The 18,841-nt window shown below is 34.3% G+C and overlaps 1 protein-coding gene across 1 annotated transcript in view; it reads left to right on the top strand.

Moving 5' to 3' along the window:
• COL11A1 (collagen type XI alpha 1 chain) overlaps window positions 1-18,841 on the top strand; it is a 206,166-nt gene that overhangs the window by 100,525 nt on the left and 86,800 nt on the right. Inside the window, exons 25-31 of the mRNA XM_049765836.1 lie at window positions 217-270; window positions 1,325-1,369; window positions 3,358-3,411; window positions 3,508-3,552; window positions 10,493-10,546; window positions 12,732-12,839; window positions 16,047-16,100. Of these exons, the coding sequence (XP_049621793.1) occupies window positions 217-270; window positions 1,325-1,369; window positions 3,358-3,411; window positions 3,508-3,552; window positions 10,493-10,546; window positions 12,732-12,839; window positions 16,047-16,100 (414 nt within the window). The remainder of the gene's footprint in view (window positions 1-216; window positions 271-1,324; window positions 1,370-3,357; window positions 3,412-3,507; window positions 3,553-10,492; window positions 10,547-12,731; window positions 12,840-16,046; window positions 16,101-18,841) is intronic.

Raw genomic sequence — 18,841 nt, 5'->3', positions numbered from 1 at the left:
TTTAACATATATGTGAAATATTTGCAAGAATCTAAAATATATTTTCTAATAAAAAAGACTATAACATGTGCTTAAGTGCATTTAGAGGTCAGTTTAATAATTTTGTTTATAGATAAAATAATGATTGAAAATATTGTTAGCTCTTTATTCTCTACATAAAATGTTAAGCTTATCATGATTTCTATCTTTTAAAATCTTTTTTCTCTCATTGATTAGGGACCACAAGGGAAATCAGGTCTTGCTGGACTTTCAGGAGCTGATGGGCCTCCTGTATGTATTATTTCATAATCATAACATTTTTCATATGTATAAGTGGATTTTACATATTTTAAAATATATCTTACCAAATAAGTAATAAATGAAAATCATGGTAATGATGAAACATTGACCTCTCCAAAATATCATTTTATCACATTGCTATATATAACAAAAAAATTTAAATAACATGCAGTAGTTATTGTATAAGCTCATTATGATGATCTAGTCTAGAATCTCTTTTTTCATAACCCACTATCTCCTGATAAATCATCTAAAAGACTCTCTGATTATGCACTAAACATTTTCATTGCTTTACTTTTCTCTAGGTGCATTTCTTTACATGGGATATATCTTCTTATTCTTTCTTTTTTTCCACTGTTTGTTTCTTGAGAGTCCAGATTAAATTTTTGACTTTCTAAGTTTCTATCATTTTTCATGAAAAACCCTCAGCTTTGATTAACTTATTTTTCTTGATGTATAGTAATGCTTAATATGCTTAATGCTTAATACTATGATGTATTTGTAAGTAGTATAATCAATCTATTAAACCCCAAGCAGTGTCTGGAATGTCCTTATTGTCCCCAAGTTCCAGAGCAACAACAGAAAAATCCATTTATATGTCATTTATTATCATTTAAAATTTTATGTCAAATTTTGAAAGTCAGTGAACAATTTTTATTGATTATAGTTGTGATAACATTAATTTTAATTTTCTGATTCTCAGTACTTTAGCACTATTGGTACTTATTTTTGCTATATATTAGCAAATGTATCTTTGAAATGTCAGTTTCCAGTATTATCTGGAGAATTTATTTATGATAAGATTGACACAGACAGAGATATAATGGGTTCAGGCAATTGCCCTGAATGTGTCTAACCCAGGTCCTCTTTTCTGCATCACCTTCGAATCCCCTGAGTACCTCTAAGAGTCAGTCACCCTTGCAAACAAACCCAAAAATATCCCGTTAATGCTATTAGGCATCACTCAAATTTCTTGTTTAAAAATATACTACTGCAAAATTTGCCTCTTATCATCTATGTTTTGTATTATTTTTTCTTAATACAGGGTCATCCTGGAAAAGAGGGACAGTCTGGAGAAAAGGGTGCCGTGGTATGTTAAAAGCAGTTGCTAAAATGTCTCATCTTTTAATTTATATTCTTATGTCATATTCACAGTCATTATATTTATAAAAATTTCCTTTCTTCTTGGGTCAGAGAGATAGCACAGTGGTAGGGCTTGCACATAGACAATCCAGGATGGCAGGTGGTTTGAATCCCAGCATCCCATATGGTCCCCGGTGCTTGCCAGGAGTGAATTCTGAGATCCGAGCCAGAAGTAATCATTAGTGCCACCAGGTGTGATGCCCCCCCCAAATTCCTTGCATCTTATGAGATTTTATAATTCAGATATAAGAATATTATAGAATAAGTACCAGTATATATTTATCAAATCTGTAAATATATTTCACTTTCTGAAGAATTTTCTACTATTTAAATATAAATCCTGTCCAGCTACTTGTTCTTTGGGTTGCAATAAGATGATTTGTCTACTAGATAATTTCAATTTTATCTGAGTAATTTTATACATTAGGCAATATTCTCTCTTTTAAACAATAATCTCATGATCAAAAATCAATACACAGTCTGTATATATGGTAAAAATGATGATATGATCAGAGAAACATTACTATCATTAAATTGCTTGTGTCACATTAATTTTATCATTACTGTTGTTTTTGATAGACATTAAGGACATTTGTCTAGGATACACACCTTGATTGTAGGTAACTCTATTTCAATTCATGGCACTTCATGGGAGTTCCAAGGCCCTACCCTTGTGGCATGGATTGTCTCTAGACTGTAGAACCTGAACATCTGCATTCTGAATTTTCACTTTTAAGCACTGAATCAGTGGGAGAATCAGAATCAGTGGGAGAACCCCTGGTACTGAGCACCACTTGGGAATAGGTCAAATAAATAAACAAATACAAAATACATAAGTGGGTTGAGTAGTGACTCAGTGGTCAAGTACATGCCTTGCTTTAGCAAAACACTCACTACCTTAAACAGTTTTGGGTTATACCCAGCATGGGGATATGATCCTAGAAGCAACTCCAAAAATGAATGAGACTATTTTACAAGATATCATCAAAATTATCTAATACAATGTATTAACATACAGTGTTTTTAACATAGTAGCAAGGACAGGTCATTTTTGTTTAGAGTTTAAATTTTTTTAAAAAGATTTATAAATGCATGACTTAAAATTCATAGTTTCGGGGCTGGCAAGGTGGCGCTAGAGGTAAGGTGTCTGCCTTGTAAGCGCTAGCCAAGGATGGACCGCAATTCAATCCCCTGGTGTCCCATATAGTCCCCCCAAGCCAGGGGCAATTTCTGAGTGCTTAGCCAGGAGTAACCCCTGAGCATCAAATGGATGTGGCCCGAAAAACAAAAACAAAAAAAACCCAAAATTCATAGTTTCATGAAATGTTTTATTTCTTGATTAATCTACAGATATATTTTGAATACTGATGATCATTTTTAAACTTAGAGGTTAGCTCCTAAGAATATAATAATATTTGATTTTTACATATTTGTAACAATCAGCACATTTTAGTACAAACATGATACTTTAATTAAAAATATACTGAATATCTGTAAGATTAAAAGTTATTTATCTTGAGATCTTGAGATATAACACAGCTGTAGGGCATTTGCCTTGCATGTGGCCAATCCAGGACTGATTTGGTTAGATTTCCAGCATTTTATATAGTCCCTTGAGCCTGCCAGGAGCAATTTCTGAGGGTAGAGCCAGGAGTATACCCTGACCATCACTGGGTATGATGAATAAATAGATAAATAATGTTAGTTATGATTGAGTTTCAAGTATACATTGACTCAACCCCAAACTCTTCACCACAGTACACTGCCCAATTTTAAAAGAGCAGTAATTATGATTTTTTTCAATATTTTTGGTTAAATCACAAATATTATTTAGTTGTAGAAAATATTATGTTCTTATATACTATTCAGTAATACTATTGTGTGTATTGAGAAACTCTTTTTAATGTATTATTAATTAAACTTGGTCTTTTTCAGGGTCCTCCTGGTCCACAAGGACCTATTGGCTACCCTGGACCCCGAGGAGTAAAGGTGATATTTTTTCTTTTTTATACGTGTGTATTTTAATTTTACAATAACATATTATGTCTAAGTCTTGTTATTTAATTGTTAACATTTATCTTTTAGGGAGCAGATGGTGTCAGAGGTCTCAAGGGCGCTAAAGGTGAAAAGGTATGTTATGAGAATTAAAAATTCAAATTTTTTTAAATTTTTATACCTGGTGTGAAACTGAATTAGAGTACGAAGCAAAATCATACCATAATATAATGAATAAAATATCATTTTTTTCAAATATGTTGCATTTAGTTTTTGTAAATCAAAGAGTGGCCTTCTGAGTAGATTTTCTACAAGTTATTGAAAAACAAATTGTATGAAGTACCAAATACTGTAATTTTATTAAATTTACCTAAATCATTACCTGAAACAAATTGCCAAACTACAGATGTACCTTTTATTAATTATTAAAGAGGTCTTTATTAAGGAAGTCTTTCAATGCAATAATATATGGCATGCAAAACAATGGAATTGCAAAAAGTAAATGAAGAGGCCAAAGAGGTGGCGCAGGGTGTAAGGCGTGTCTGCCTTGCCCGTGCTAGCCTAGGACAGACCAAGTTTTGACCCCCCCGGAGTCCCATATGGTCCCCCAAGCAAGGAGAGATATCTGATCGCATAGCCAGGAGTAATCCCTGCACCGGGTGTGGTCCAAAAACAAAAAAAAAAAGAATGAAAATGAAGATTAAAATCATGCCTAAGTGGATGAAAGACTCAGATATTTTACAGAAATTTAGTTTGTCTCGGAGCAATAAAAATGAAAATGGGAATTTTGAATAGGACACTTAAGTGCAGAAATTCTGAGTCTTTTAATGATTAGGTAAAATTAAATGACATTACTAAATACCAATACTAGAGTTTTATTTTAAATTCTACTTTTTTTGTGTGTGTAGGAGCCACAGCTGGAGGTTTTCAGAGCTTATTCTTGGCTCTGTGGTTAGGTAATATTCCTGGAGGGCTCGAAGGACTGTAATGAGACTGGGAATCAAACTCATGTCAGCTGTATGCACCTGCTGTACTATCTTGCTAAACCAGTACTAAATTAATTCTTACTGAAATATTATATTAAAAGAACAGCTCGCAGTTAAGGAAACTGTCAAAAGGTTGAAGGACATGTGGATTCCTGAGTTTGATCTCAGGCATTGCTGAGCTCCCAGATCATTGCTAGGAGTAAATGTGGTCACCCACAGATCCACTGGAACTGAGCAGCATCTCATTCTAAGCCAATCACTGACTTCCACAGCCTAAAGAGCCATTCTGATTATCACCCCAACTGATCACCAAGTTCCCTTAGCAAGGTTTGGGAGTGTCTTGCAAAAAAAGGGGGCTAATAGGTTAGATATGTTAGTAACTTTGGTAGATAATATTGAGCATAACTCTTTATGTACCCAGTTACAATTTTACTAAAAGTATATCTCAATTTAAGATGAAGATTTCAGTAAAGGTGGGGTGGTAGAAAGGGATGACATTATTACATTCATTTACATTTATTTTTTCATACTGAGGCATTGTCAAGATATATGAAAATATAATTAGTTTTACTATGTAAAAATTGTCATGCATTTTAAATTAACACAACTCCTTTGATGAGAATCCCAGTTCATCCCAGAAACCACAGATATATTTCAGAGCAGAGTGTTTTTCTGAGTTGATGTCTCAGACAGTGTTAACCTTCTAATTATTTGCAGGTTGATTATATTCTAAATAGAGGGCCATTTTAGAAATTTTCTTATTAAGACTTACAAATATCCCAGATAAAGGACTCAAGAAACTGCTGTATATTTACACAATGAAATAATATGCCACTATTAGGAAAAATAAAGTCATAAAATTTGCCTATACACGGATGGACATGGAGACTATTATACTGAGTGAAATGAACCAGAGGGAGAGGGATAGTGGAGATAGAATAGTCTTATTCATCTGCGGGATATAAGAAATATAAAAGACAGTATGGCAATAATATCCAGAGACAACAGAGCTGAATGCCTGGAGGACCAGCTCATGACATGAAGCTTGCCACAAAGTGCAGTCAGTGCAACGAAAGCACTAAGCACAATGACACTTACCTTAAGAATGATAGTGAGGGAGAGAGTCAGAATGTCTGTCTGAGAGACAGGCAGGGGTTGAGGTGGGGAGGGAAATAAGGGGGGCACTGGGAAGATCACACTGATGAAGGGTGGTGTACATTCTGAAATCCCAGTATGCAAATTTTTGTAAACACAGAGATTAAATAAAAATTAAAAAGAAATGCATTCACCCAAAAAATGTCTTACAAGTATCAATTCAAATGTTTCTATGCATGTGTCTACTAAAGAGAAATGGAGAAGGTAATATTAACAAGAGAGGTGTTTGATTAGGATACAGATATTGTGATATTTTTTTAGAAAAGAGAAATGGAGAAGGTAATATTAACAAGAGAGGTGTTTGATTAGGATACAGATATTGTGATATTTTTTTAGAAAAGATTGATCATGACAAAATAAAAACAGGGACCAGTGTTAATATAACTAGTAGTTCGCTTGTCTTGCTCATGGTCTATCTGGATTTGATTCCTAAAACCCTGATTGTTTATGATCCCTGTCAGAATGGATCCTTGAGTACAGAGCCTGGAATAAGCCCTGAGCATTAGTTAGTATGGCCCAAAAGAGAACAAAACAAAACAAACATATTAATTCTGATTCTAGTTGTGTAAAATAAGATAAAATCATATTCATTTTGCTAAACTTTTTTCTAAGTTTAAAAATTAGAGTACTTTGCTAGAGAATCTATAAGGTAGTTTTTATATTCATTTCTTATATCCTCACATGCATGTGTAATCTAGTTGTATTACTAATTATATTTAGAGAAATTTTGGATTAATATTAATGGAAACTATATTATCAAAGTAATTATATTCTCAGATTTAGGAATCATATATGCCTGGTAAATTTTAATTTCTTTGTCTTATTTCTCTGAGCATATGTGATAATCAAACATATATAACAATAAGGTTTTCAGGAAGTTTTAAGTTTTTTCTTTAATGTTTGTAATTAGTTATAAATTGAAGGTGAAATACCAGTTTGATACCCTACATGAAATCACACTTCTCTATTATTTACACTCAAATTGGTTCTTTTTTTGGGGGGGGCGACACACCGGTGGCATTCAGGGATTACTCCTGGCTCTGTGCTCATAAGTAACTCCTAGCAGAGTTGGGAGACCATAGGGGATGCCGGGGATTGAAGCCAGGTCAGCCACTTTCAAGAGAAATGCTCTACCCTCTGTTCAATCTCTCTGGCCCTTCAAATTGGTTCTTAAAAATTTACACAGTATATAATAATAAAGCAGGAGTAGAAGGAAATTCTGCTTACACTCATCTTCTGAAATGGTTTCCTTTCTTGAAGAATAAATCAGAGCTGATTGTTATTCCAGTAACTGTTTTACTGGATAGTTTAGTAACTTGATAGAGCAATTTAAATATTTATTATATGTATAATATTTAAAATTTTTAGTAATTTGAATAAAATGTTTCTTTAATTATGGATATATTGGAATAAAAGTGTTATAAGTAAAGCCTCAAGTTCCTGGGATTCTTTCCTTCAAAAAAGGAAAAAAGTTTTTGCTTAAAATATATTGCTAAATCTGGGCCCGGAGAGATAGCACAGTGGTGTTTGCCTTGCAAGCAGCCGATCCAGGACCAAAGGTGGTTGGTTCGAATCCCGGTGTCCCATATGGTCCCCCGTGCCTGCCAGGAGCTATTTCTGAGCAGACAGCCAGGAGTAACCCCTGAGCACTGCCGGGTGTGGCCCAAAAACAAACAAAAAAAATATATTGCTAAATCTTACTAATTTTTAGAATCTATGCAATATTATTTAAATTAAACTTGGCAGCTGTATAATTAGTTTTTTCCCTAGAGGTCAGATAATGAAGAAAGTAATAGGAAGCTAAGTGGTCATTTTCAGCTTTTAAGCCTCTGTGAATGCCCATTTACTTTCAGTGCAGAGAAATACCTCATGGAATTACTTATAATACCAAATTATGTATTTATATGTACAATTATAATTTTAGATTAAATTAATCTAATTTTAGATTAAGTATCTATTAAGGTAATTTGATAATCACAACCTTGAAAACACTATGTTGTTATTTGAAGAAAATTTGTAGACCTAATCAGAATTCTTAGAGTTAACAAATGGTAGCTTAAATTATTATTCCAAATTTAGTTCTCATATACTCATAATGACTTGATATATTCTAGAATATAACATGCCTCATTAAACTCAGCCTGAACCACAAGTTACTGTCACATCGAGTAATTATTTGTTGAATATCATCATTATTGAGGTTCAAGAATAGGCAATCCCAAAGGTAATTAGGTATGATTTGTGTTTTCTACTCCTTAGTAGAAAGAGTTATCACCTATTAATTGCAGGATGCCATCTTTTTTGCCATGCTGTATGTTCAGAGGGTGTACATAGGGCAGAGGTTAATTTCAGAGTAAAGATTAAAGCTGTTGAGAATTTTATAGCAGAATCATTAGTTGAGCCTTGAAAGAGTAAAGTACCATTAAGGAAGAAAAAGTGAAGAACTCTCAAGGTGTGTGCATGTGGGGGAGACAGAAGAGACAAAGACAGAGAAACAGAGACAAAAAGAATAGTAGGGTAGAGGTGCCAGAGCTATTAATAAGACTGTGGGTAGAACATTTGCCTTGGATGTTGCTTACCCATGTGTGATCTCTGGCAAACCTATGCTTCTTTAAGCACTAATAAAAGTTAATCCCCAAGCACAGTTTGGTGTGGCCCCAAAACAAAAACAGATAAGAAAAACAACCACCACCTATATGAACAGAATAGAGAGAATCATAATCAATGTATGTAGATATAAATATATTATAGTAACTGTGGTTTTGGAGCTTAATCCCTAGGTGCCAAAGAGGGCAAAAAGGAGATTCAAAATAAAAAAAAATGGAAATAGAGGTGAACAAGGGCTAGCTTATAGTGGAAAGGGATATCTCTGTATATTCATCATTATCATTATGGAAACATGGAGGTATTTTCAAGCAGGAAATTACACAAACCACTTGTGATTCTATAGCAGTCATTTTGGCAGCAGAACTTGGAAGCATAAATGTATCTTTGTTCTCATAGTTGCTCAAAAATATCTAGCCTTTAATCTTTCTAAATCAGATTTATTCTTTGCTACTCTTTAAGATATGACTTGTCCCTTAAATACCTCAGTTTATTTCTTGCTTGTCTACCTCCCTACACACCAGTTTCATTCACTACCTTTCTTGGTCTGAGTACTGTTCTACTTCACTTGAAACATAACTAACACAGATAATTTACCTTTTTCATACAGCAAAAAACAAAACAAAAAAAACAAACCTAAAAATATTCCAATGAAGGGGCCGGGCGGTGGCGCTGGAGGTAAGGTGCCTGCCTTGCCTGCGCTAGCCTAGGACGGACCGCGGTTCGATCCCCCGGTGTCCCATATGGTCCCCCAAGAAGCCAGGAGCAACTTCTGAGCGCATAGCCAGAAGTAACCCCTGAGCATCACAGGGTGTGGCCCAAAAACAAAAAACAAAACAAAACAAAAATATTCCAATGAAGAGAATAATTGCTCAGTTGATATTATTTTATCAGGAATGGTTATTTTTAAGAGTTTGCATTTTTTAAAGTTCAGAAATAGCTCACAAAATTGAGTTTAAATGTCTGTTTTTAGTGAGAGCAGTTTGAAATATTTTACTTTGAAATATCTCCTGACTTTTTAAAGAATGCAATTTTCAACATCACCATACACCTACTATTATAATTTACTATCTCAACATTTAGAATATAATATTAATTTGTATATCTTTTACCTGGAAAACAATTGTCAAAAGAGATAATAGGTTGCACTAATGGTAGTTATTTTGAGGACAGAATACAAATATGTGTTCTATAAACAATATGCATGGGTTATAGATAAAGAGTGATGTAGGAGTGGAGACAATATTGGTCCAAGGTTCCAAGGTTCAACAGTATTTTCAAAAGTGAATATACTAGACTCTGATAGGAGGTAAAAAAGTGCTCAAAAGCAGAATTAAGAAACCTGCTCAGATTCTATGTTAGGGAGTAGAAAAGTGTATTGGAAAGTAGAGGGGGGAATATACAAGGGACTCCCTGTGTTGGAATTTAGCATAGAACTAAGTTATATATGGTTCTATGGATCCTTGTGTAGGGATTTTATATGACAAAAGTCTTTGTATTTATTGGTGCTAAAAAGAATTTTGCATTCCTTATCAATTGATAAGAATATTAGGAACAATTCAAGAATCCTACAAAATGATCTGGCTGGTCTGAGTCTTTTGGATTTGGCCTTTTGCTTTAGGCATTACCTATTATCTTAGATTCAATGAAGCTTAAATTGTGCTGCTGAAGTGTATGGTCTTATGGAATTACAAGAACATTTAAAAATGTGAAATGAGTGACCGGATCGGTGACGCAAGGGGTAAGGCATCTGCCTTGCCCACACAAGCCTAGGGCAGACCGAGGTTTGATCCCCTGGTGTCCCATATGGTCCCCTAAGCCAGGAGCAATTTCTGAGTGCAAAGCCAGGAGTAACCCCTTGAGAGTCACTAGGTATGGCCCAAAATTCAAAAATAAATAAATTTAAAAAAAAGTGGAATGAGAGCAGTCATAAATGGAAGTGCTCTTAGCAGCTGGCAAGAAAAGACTTAGGCTTTCTCTTCTAATATTTTATTGGATACTCCAAAGTCCAAAATAAATCATAGTCATTTAAATATTTAACTATTGTTTAAAAACATAAAGCACATATTTTTCCTGAAAAATTATTTTATCCCATACCTTGCAAAAATTTAATGGATAGTTATAAGGCACAAGAGTAAATAATAGAATATAAGTATAGAAAATGTTGGGTTTGGTAAATTAAAAGTTAAAACAAGAGAGAAGAAAATTTTACTTATAGGATTTTAATTCTCAAATTTCATTTTTATTGTCATATTAATAATTTTTACTGTCATTCTATAGAATAATCAAGCAGCTCACTAAATAACTGTTTCATTACTTAAATGTTTTAGGGTGAAGATGGTTTTCCAGGATTCAAAGGAGACATGGGTCTTAAAGGTGACAGAGTAAGTGGGAAGATTAATTTAGGATATGCATTTATTTTTATATGTGTATATTTATATGTGTATACTTCTATAATTAAGTTTATTAAACATAAAAGAAAAATGTTACTTGAAAGTTATTTTCAGTTTTCATATTAGGTGTATCAAAATTTTTGTGTATGCTTTATTAAATTTCATATGTCCTATAATATATATAACTTGTTTTTATAAACTATGTTTTATTCTCTATAGACATTTTTCAAAATAATTTTAATTACTTTCATGACAATTGATGGGATTGTTTCAAATTTTGCCCATGTGTAGTAACTTTCTATATCTACAGCATACACAATTTTTAATTAAATATTGTCTTAAAGTTTAGTGCTTGAAAGATACATTTTATTTTATGATAAAGGGTGTCTAGAAATTTAACATATAAGTGATTCATATAACACAAATTAAGATTTTATTGTAAAAATTTACTTTCTAACTTTCTAATATTACACAATAAATTTAAACAGAAATGCATAAATAATATAGAGTATACTTCCCTAGTCAACTTCTAAATTCTGGGCCATAACTTACTAATAATAGGTTTTTTTCTCTCTTAAAATTGAAAGCCAAGCCTCAAATGGAGACATTTGCCTTGTGTACCAAACAGTGATTTATAAAAGGTGCTTTTGATCTAAGGTTACCAAGTGTGGAATGACATTGCTTAGACACCAACTACATGTGGATAATTGTATGGCTAATAATTTGGTTCTGGGAATGTGCAGTCACACTGAACCCCTAAAATCTATTTTTTATTTTTATTGTGGCCAAAGTGAATTACAAATCTTACACAGTGATATTTAAGATACACAGTGACAATAAATGAGGGCCTTTCCACCACCAGTGTTGTTCGCCCTTCATCCCTGTTCCCAAGTATATATCCCTTATCTCCCTCCTTTATCCTGCAGAATGCTAGTGTAACTAAAAGCATATATGTTAACACTAATGTAAACCAAACCCCTAAAATCTATACAGATATACAGTCTTCTAAACAAGCTTCAATTAGAAACAAAAAGGTTACTGTTTTTGAAAAAAATATGTGTGTATATATATATATATATATATATATATATATATATATATATATATATATATATATATATATATATATATATATTCCTACTTTCATGTCTCACATTAGGACCTTGTGAAATTAGATTGACAAAAAAAATGTAAGAATAGGGGCCGGCACGGTGGTGCTAGAGGTAAGGTGTCTGCCTTGCCAGCGCTAGCCTAGGATGGAGGGTGGTTCGGTCCCCCGGCGTCCCATATGGTCCCCCAAGCCAGGAGCGACTTCTGAGCGCATAGCCAGGAGTAACCCCTGAGCATCACCGGGTGTGGCCCAACCCCCCCCCCCCAAAAAAAAAGTAGAATAAAGCAAAGAGAATTTGTTAGTTAAAGCCAGCATTAGATTTACACATGGGAGCATTCAGTGATGGGTAATTTAAGAAAAAGAGAAATTGGGTCTTTTAGCATAAGGAACATAAATATTAAGAAAAATGGTAGATCCAAAGTAATAGAACGTTGAGCTTGTAAAGCTGCAAAATTTAAGAAGATAGCTAAGTGAGAAACTAATCACTGATAAAGCTAGTTAATGAATTTTGTTGTGTATATTCTTCTGGGGTGAGTTGCAGACTCTGGATTGATAAACCTGATTGTCTCTAATGATTAATTTTTGTCTTTTAAGTAAAATAGGAAGGAAAGGCATCTTTGTAAATTTATGCCCTTTTTAATGCAAATTAGTGTAGTAGAGAGAACTTTTTATGCATTCTTCTCATTTGCTTTCAGCTCAAAATAATTCTTATGCTGAAGTGGTCTATGTGGTGATGGCATATTCTATCTTCCTGCATTTTTGTAAATGAACCTTGGTATCTTTTTCTTTTTCCTTTGTCTTTCTGTAACACAGATGTATTAATTTAATTAGCTACATCGGAACACCAGGTTCATGCAGGTTTCCAGATGTCATTTATAGTTATTCAGTTGCTTTGGTAATAGAAAGATTGATGAAGTCCAATATCTTCCAGTTTCTTTGCCATAAATACAACATAAATTAACAAGCCAAGAGTTGAAAATGGGATTTTTTTGATAGATTCTAATTACTGTTATTTAATCCTCAAAATAATTTAACTTATAAGAATTTTATTGCACTTTATTTAAGGGAGAAGTTGGTCAGTTGGGACCAAGAGGTGAAGACGGTCCTGAAGGCCCGAAAGGTCGGGCAGGACCAACTGGAGACCCTGGTCCTTCCGGTCAAGCAGGAGAGAAGGTCAGTGAGTTTGAAGTTCAGAGGCTTTTTTTCATATGCTGTTTGTCATTTTAAGATATTTTAATTCTCTATATTAGGATGAAAAGAATTCATTTAATGTCAAGCATATCTATATCCTGTCACAGGTAGTGACATTTACCATTTTCCCTCTCTCATATCCTTTCACCTCTGGATCAAGCCACATGTAAAATTCTATCACCTTAGAAACTGAGCATCCAAGTATGATTAATGAAGATGAACAAATTAGTGAGAGACTGTTTATACATTGTCATAGGACAAATGGAGTTATCTTTCAAAAGATTTCTGACTTTCCACTTACACAGGTAGTTACCAGTTTGATATTCCGAGTTATGTTCAAGAGATATTCACTTTATATAGATATTACTATGTTTTTAAACATCACGGATAAATTTGATTTGACCTGTTTTGATAGCCACAGGGCTAAATGAAATATGTAAAAATAATAGCAATGATTCCATTAGTGTATCATCACAAAGTAGTGATGTAAGGCAGAAGTAATAATAGTACAGTGATTAAGGTGCTTTCCTTGAGCTTGGCCTACCAAGGTGTGATCTCAGACATGCCATATAATTTCTTTTTTTTTCTGTGGGGGGAGGTCACACCCGAGAGTGTACTCAGGGGTTACTCCTGGGTCTGCTATCAGAAATTTTTCCTGGCAGGCTCGGGGGATTTTATAGGATGCCGAAGATTGACCCCGGGTCTGTCCATGATTGACCTCATGCAAGGCAAATACCCTACAGCTATGCTATTGCTCTGGCCCCATATAATTTCTTTAGCCAAGAGTGATCCCTGAGCATTGCTGAATGCCCCCCCCCAAATAAATCCCACAAACAAACACAGAAACTTACAGACTCTTAGATTGTTTCACTTGAATAACTTGACAATACCTTAAAACGCCCTTGGGCTTGCCTATTTCTTAGCCTCAGTGTGTTCTGTATATATGGTTTTACAAACTATTCCAAGGTATCAAGATTTAAAACTATCCCACAGTTCTACATCTTTAGTATTTTATGTTATTCCCTTTACTGAAGTCATCTAACACTGCACTGAAAAAAAGAAAAGTATTCTGAGTAGAACTTTTTTAAATGACTCAAAAATGAATTGGAGCAGATGTCTTAACACTACAGCCTGTGGGGGATATGCGGCCCACCAAGCACATTTATCTGGCCTGCTGGGTGGTTTTGTCACTGCACTTGGTCCTGCTTAGTAGCTGATTTGTCCCAGGCCTGGGCCCGCGTCCACAGTGCAAATGTGGGGTGTGTGCTGCACTTTCCAACTCCCTCCCTCTCTCTGTATCTTGATTCCTCTTCTCAGTCTCAGGCAGGGGTCCTCAAATTAAGACTGATCAAAGGCAGGGGCCCGTGAGGTGGCGATAGAGGTAAGGTGTCTGCCTTGCAAGCGTTAGCCAAGGAAGGACCGCGGTTTACTTCCCATCTGGTCCCCCAAGCCAGGGGCAATTTCTGAGCGTTTAGCCAGGAGTAAACCCTGAGCATCAAACGGGTGTGGCCGAAAATAAATAAATAAATAAATAAGCAAAACAAGACTGATCAAAGGCAGACCCATAGTTCCCATTAGAATACTGTTGTTTGTTAATTTATCTTTACTTATACTTCATTTTAAATATTGTGTTTTTTCTTTTTGTTTACATCAAAGTAAGATATGTGCAATGTGCATATTAATTATTTACAGTTTTTTTTGTTTTTGTTATGGTTGTTTTTTTGTTTTGGGGCACACCTGGCGGGGTTCAAGGCTTTCTCCTGGCTTTACACTCAGAAGTTACTCCTGGAAGGCTCTGGGCATCCTATGGGAGACCCAAGATTGAACCCGGGTAAGCTGTGCACAAGGCAAATGCCCTTGCACTGCACTATCACTTTGGTCTTCTGAGTGTTTTTTTAAACTATACTATGGCTGGGGCCAGAGTGATAGCGTAGCAGTAGGGGGTTTACCTTGCATGTGGCCAACCCTAAAGGAGCCAGAATCCTATGTGGTTTCCCAAGCCTGCCAGGAGCAATTTCTGAGCAAAGAGCCAGGAGTAACCCTGAGCACTATCGGTGTGTCACAAAAACTCAGAAAACAACAACAACAACAACAACCGTCTGAGGAAAGTGAACTAGCCTCCTGTTTAAAAGTTTGAGAGGAACTTGATTCTGGCATTTTAGACCAGAGGGCCAAAAACTATTCACTGAGAAAAACTATTCACCCTATACCCATCAGAGAAGAAACTAATATCTAAGATATACAAGGTACTGACAGAACTTAAAATTAAAAAGAAAATACATAACCTCATAAAAAAATGGGAAGAATAGAAGACACTTCCTTAAAAAGAAATGTAGATGGCCAAAAGGCATATGAAAAAATGCTTCATATCACTAATCTTCAAATCAAAACAACAATGAGATACCATCGCATGCCACAGAAACTGGCACACATCACAAAGAATAAGAACAATCAGTGCTGGCAGGGATGTGGGGAGAAAGGAACTCTCATTCTCTGTTGGTGGGAATACTGTCTAGTGCAGTTCTTATGGAAAACAATATGGAGAATCTTTAAAATCTGGGAACTGAGCTCCCATATTATCCAACTATACCACTTCTAGGGATAGACCCTAGGAAAACAAACAAACAAACAAACAAACAAAAAACAATTTAAAAATACCCTCTGCCTGCCTATGTTCATTGCAGCTCTATTTACAATAGCCAGAATCTGGAAACAACCCAGATTTATGACAACAGATGAGTGGCTAAAAAAACTTGTACATATACACAATGGGATACTGTTCAGCAGTCAGAAAAAAAATGAAGTCATGAAAGTTTCCTATACATGGATGGACATGGAAACTATTATGCTAAGTTAAATGAGTCAGATAGAGAGTTACAGACACAGAATAGTCTCACTCATCTGTGGAATTTAAGAAGAATAAAAGATAGTATGGTAATAATTCCCATTGATAATACAGATGAGGTTTGAAATGATCAGTCCATGATAAGAATCTTAAAATAAAGAGTACTGAGTGCAGTTAGAGAAATAATTACACCAACTACTATCATGATAATTGTAGTGAATGAGAGAAATAGAATGCCTGTCTGGAAGACAAGCAGAGAGAGTGGCGGAGGAGGAGGATGGGCGCCTTTGGTGATGGGAACTTAATTAAACTTAATTTAATTTTGTTACTATTTTCTTTATTAGGGAAAGCTTGGTGTTCCAGGATTACCAGGATATCCAGGAAGGCAAGGTCCAAAGGTAAAACATTTAGCTGGAGTTTTATATGTTGTTAAAAAATAAAAAATAATAATGACTTATAGTTAATTTTAGTGTATTATATATAGATGATAATTATATAATATATTATGTTGAAGATTAAAGAACCATTTCAACAGGTAGGGTCCTTGTGTTGCATGTAGCTGACCTGGATTTAATCCCCAACACTTCACCTGGTCCCATTTTTCCCCTCAAACACTGTTGGGAGTGTCTTTAAGCACAGAGCCAATAGTAACCCTGAGAATTACTTGATGTGCTCCCCCATCCCTAAAAAAATATTATGACTTTAGAGAGATAGGATAACTGGTAAGGTAGTTGGTTTTATGCTGCCTGCAAATTTATGTTGGATACCAGCATCACGTATAGCCCCTGACACTTCCAGGGTTGTTTCCTATGCATAGACCTAGGAGAGTAATCCCTGAATATTGTCAGATGTAACCACAAAGCAAACTGTGTAAACATGAATATATGCATATAGTTTCAGAAATAAAAGAGTTTGGATGGCATGGAATGTAAGGAGCACAGCCTAAATTGTTAGAGAGTGCAGTATTTTAGGAAGCAGCATTAGTAAAGGCTGGTATAGTCAATATTTCCTTATGTTAGAATAAGGGGTTATTTGAATATGATAATATATTTAGAAAGTGGGTAGTTGACAGTTGTTTTGGATTTTATTTAAATTATTCTATGGATTTAGATTACTGCTTGATATCCAAAAATTAGAATTGCATCATTCACACAATGAAATCTCATTCTTCCTCATTGCCAAAGTATTTGTTTTTCTTTGTTTCTCAGAGCTACTATAAATTCCCTTGAATTTGGAAAGCTACTCTCACAGTCCTGAAGGATAGATGTCTAAAATAAAGGGTTCAAATTCTAAAACATCAGTGCCTAAAGGGGTTGAGAATATGTTTGCCATGTGCGAGGCATGGGTTTGATTTTAGGCACTGTATATTTCTTCTGTCCACTTATATTACATTCAAGAGTTAGTCTGGCCCCTGATTATTGCAGAGTAAGATGGTAACAACAAGCAAATAAGAAATACATAAATTAAAAGAATAAGCAGCAGGGCTTGGCACATATCAGAAACCCTCGGTTTGTTTGCCAACTGCAATTTCTACTTCCTTCTTGCATTATATTTGAGTGAATGTCTCCTCACTTAAGGCCATTGTAATGGAATTTAGGGATGATATTTCAAGATTGGCAAGTGAATTACAGATGGAAGGGTCTTTATTTTTCCCAAATACAGTTTTATTTTTCCCGAATACATTAAAGGGTTTAAAGATTTCAATGTATATATTTCTTGCGATTTGAGTCGTCTTTCAATTCACTATATGATTTAACTTCAATTTTTTGACTATTTGAATTATTTATTATAGCATAGCAGTAATTTAAAATACATTAATATGCTAGTTTTTCTTTAAATTGATCATTAATTGTTAAGGCTATATTTGCTGCAATGAATAATCATATCAAAGTGGTTAAATGAATTAATAATTATATGTAAGTTTATTATTAATATTAATACACTCATGCAATTTCTTTTGCATATGCACAAGAGATCAACTCTTTGCCTAGTCCTATTTGAATAATTAACCGGTATAGTAGATGGGAATAAATCCTGGTAATTTAATAATACATAAATATAAATGTTTTACAGTTAATCTTTTGGGGACAAAATATTTTTCTCCTGATTAGTGTGAACTATACTCTTTAGTGTCATTCATTGATATGTAGAAAGTATTTGAAGCTTGAGACATGGTTTATCTTAAAAAATATTGAATATCTAGAAAATACAATACTTCTGAGGCCCAGAGCAATAGTAGGGTATTTGTCATGCAAACAACTGATCAGGATTCCATTCCAAGGCATCCAATATGGTCCCTTGAGTTTTGTTGGAGTAAATCCTGAGCTTTGAGTGAGGCATAGACACTGAGCATCACCTGGTGTGGCCCAACACACACACACATACACACACACATCAATACTTTATTCTCTGTAAAAACATTAGAAACAAATATGGTGCCTTTATGCTTTTAAAATAAGATTTATGCCATATGTGATTTGTAAAATATGCTAGAATTAAGTACTTCTGAGCATATATTGAACAATATTTAAAAATTTTTAATTTTTAGTTCTATTGATACACTATTCTGTCTCCTGGTTAACTTTCTTTTGAATTTAGCATTATGAACAAAATAAAATAATGACTGTGTTATCTGTAATCTCAGCTATCTATAGATTATTTCATGAGATATTGTTCTAATTATTAAGTTGAATAGGAATTGTATTGATGCCTAAATTTAAAAGCTGAAAAATTTTTGTTATATTGAATAACACGATTCTGAGTTTGACATTTTTATATATTTTCTCTTTTAAATCAGTTCTCTTTACATTGTTTGAGTTCTCTTTCTAAAAAAAAAAGTTACCAAAAGACCAAAGTAATATTTCTTCCCAGATTAATCATGTTTTACCCTTTATGTTAAATGTTTAAAACATTTGTCTTCATTTTTAATTTACATTTACTCATAATTATTTTATTCTATAATCAAAATGCCTTTCTGAGTTCTGAATTCAAAACTGTTGTACATGTCCTGCAAATTTTTCTATGTGGAAGAAGTATCTAAATTATCAATGTACACCGTCATTAACTCAGTGCTTTACACATTACTAGCGTGATTCTGGTGACCCTCAGTGACCACTAAAATGGTCATAGTGCTTCCCAG

The sequence above is a fragment of the Suncus etruscus genome, chromosome 19 (assembly GCF_024139225.1).
Source record: "Suncus etruscus isolate mSunEtr1 chromosome 19, mSunEtr1.pri.cur, whole genome shotgun sequence".
Classification (NCBI taxonomy): domain Eukaryota; kingdom Metazoa; phylum Chordata; class Mammalia; order Eulipotyphla; family Soricidae; genus Suncus; species Suncus etruscus.
Note: the sequence above shows the minus strand (reverse complement) of the source record. Positions and strands in the feature narration are given on the sequence as shown.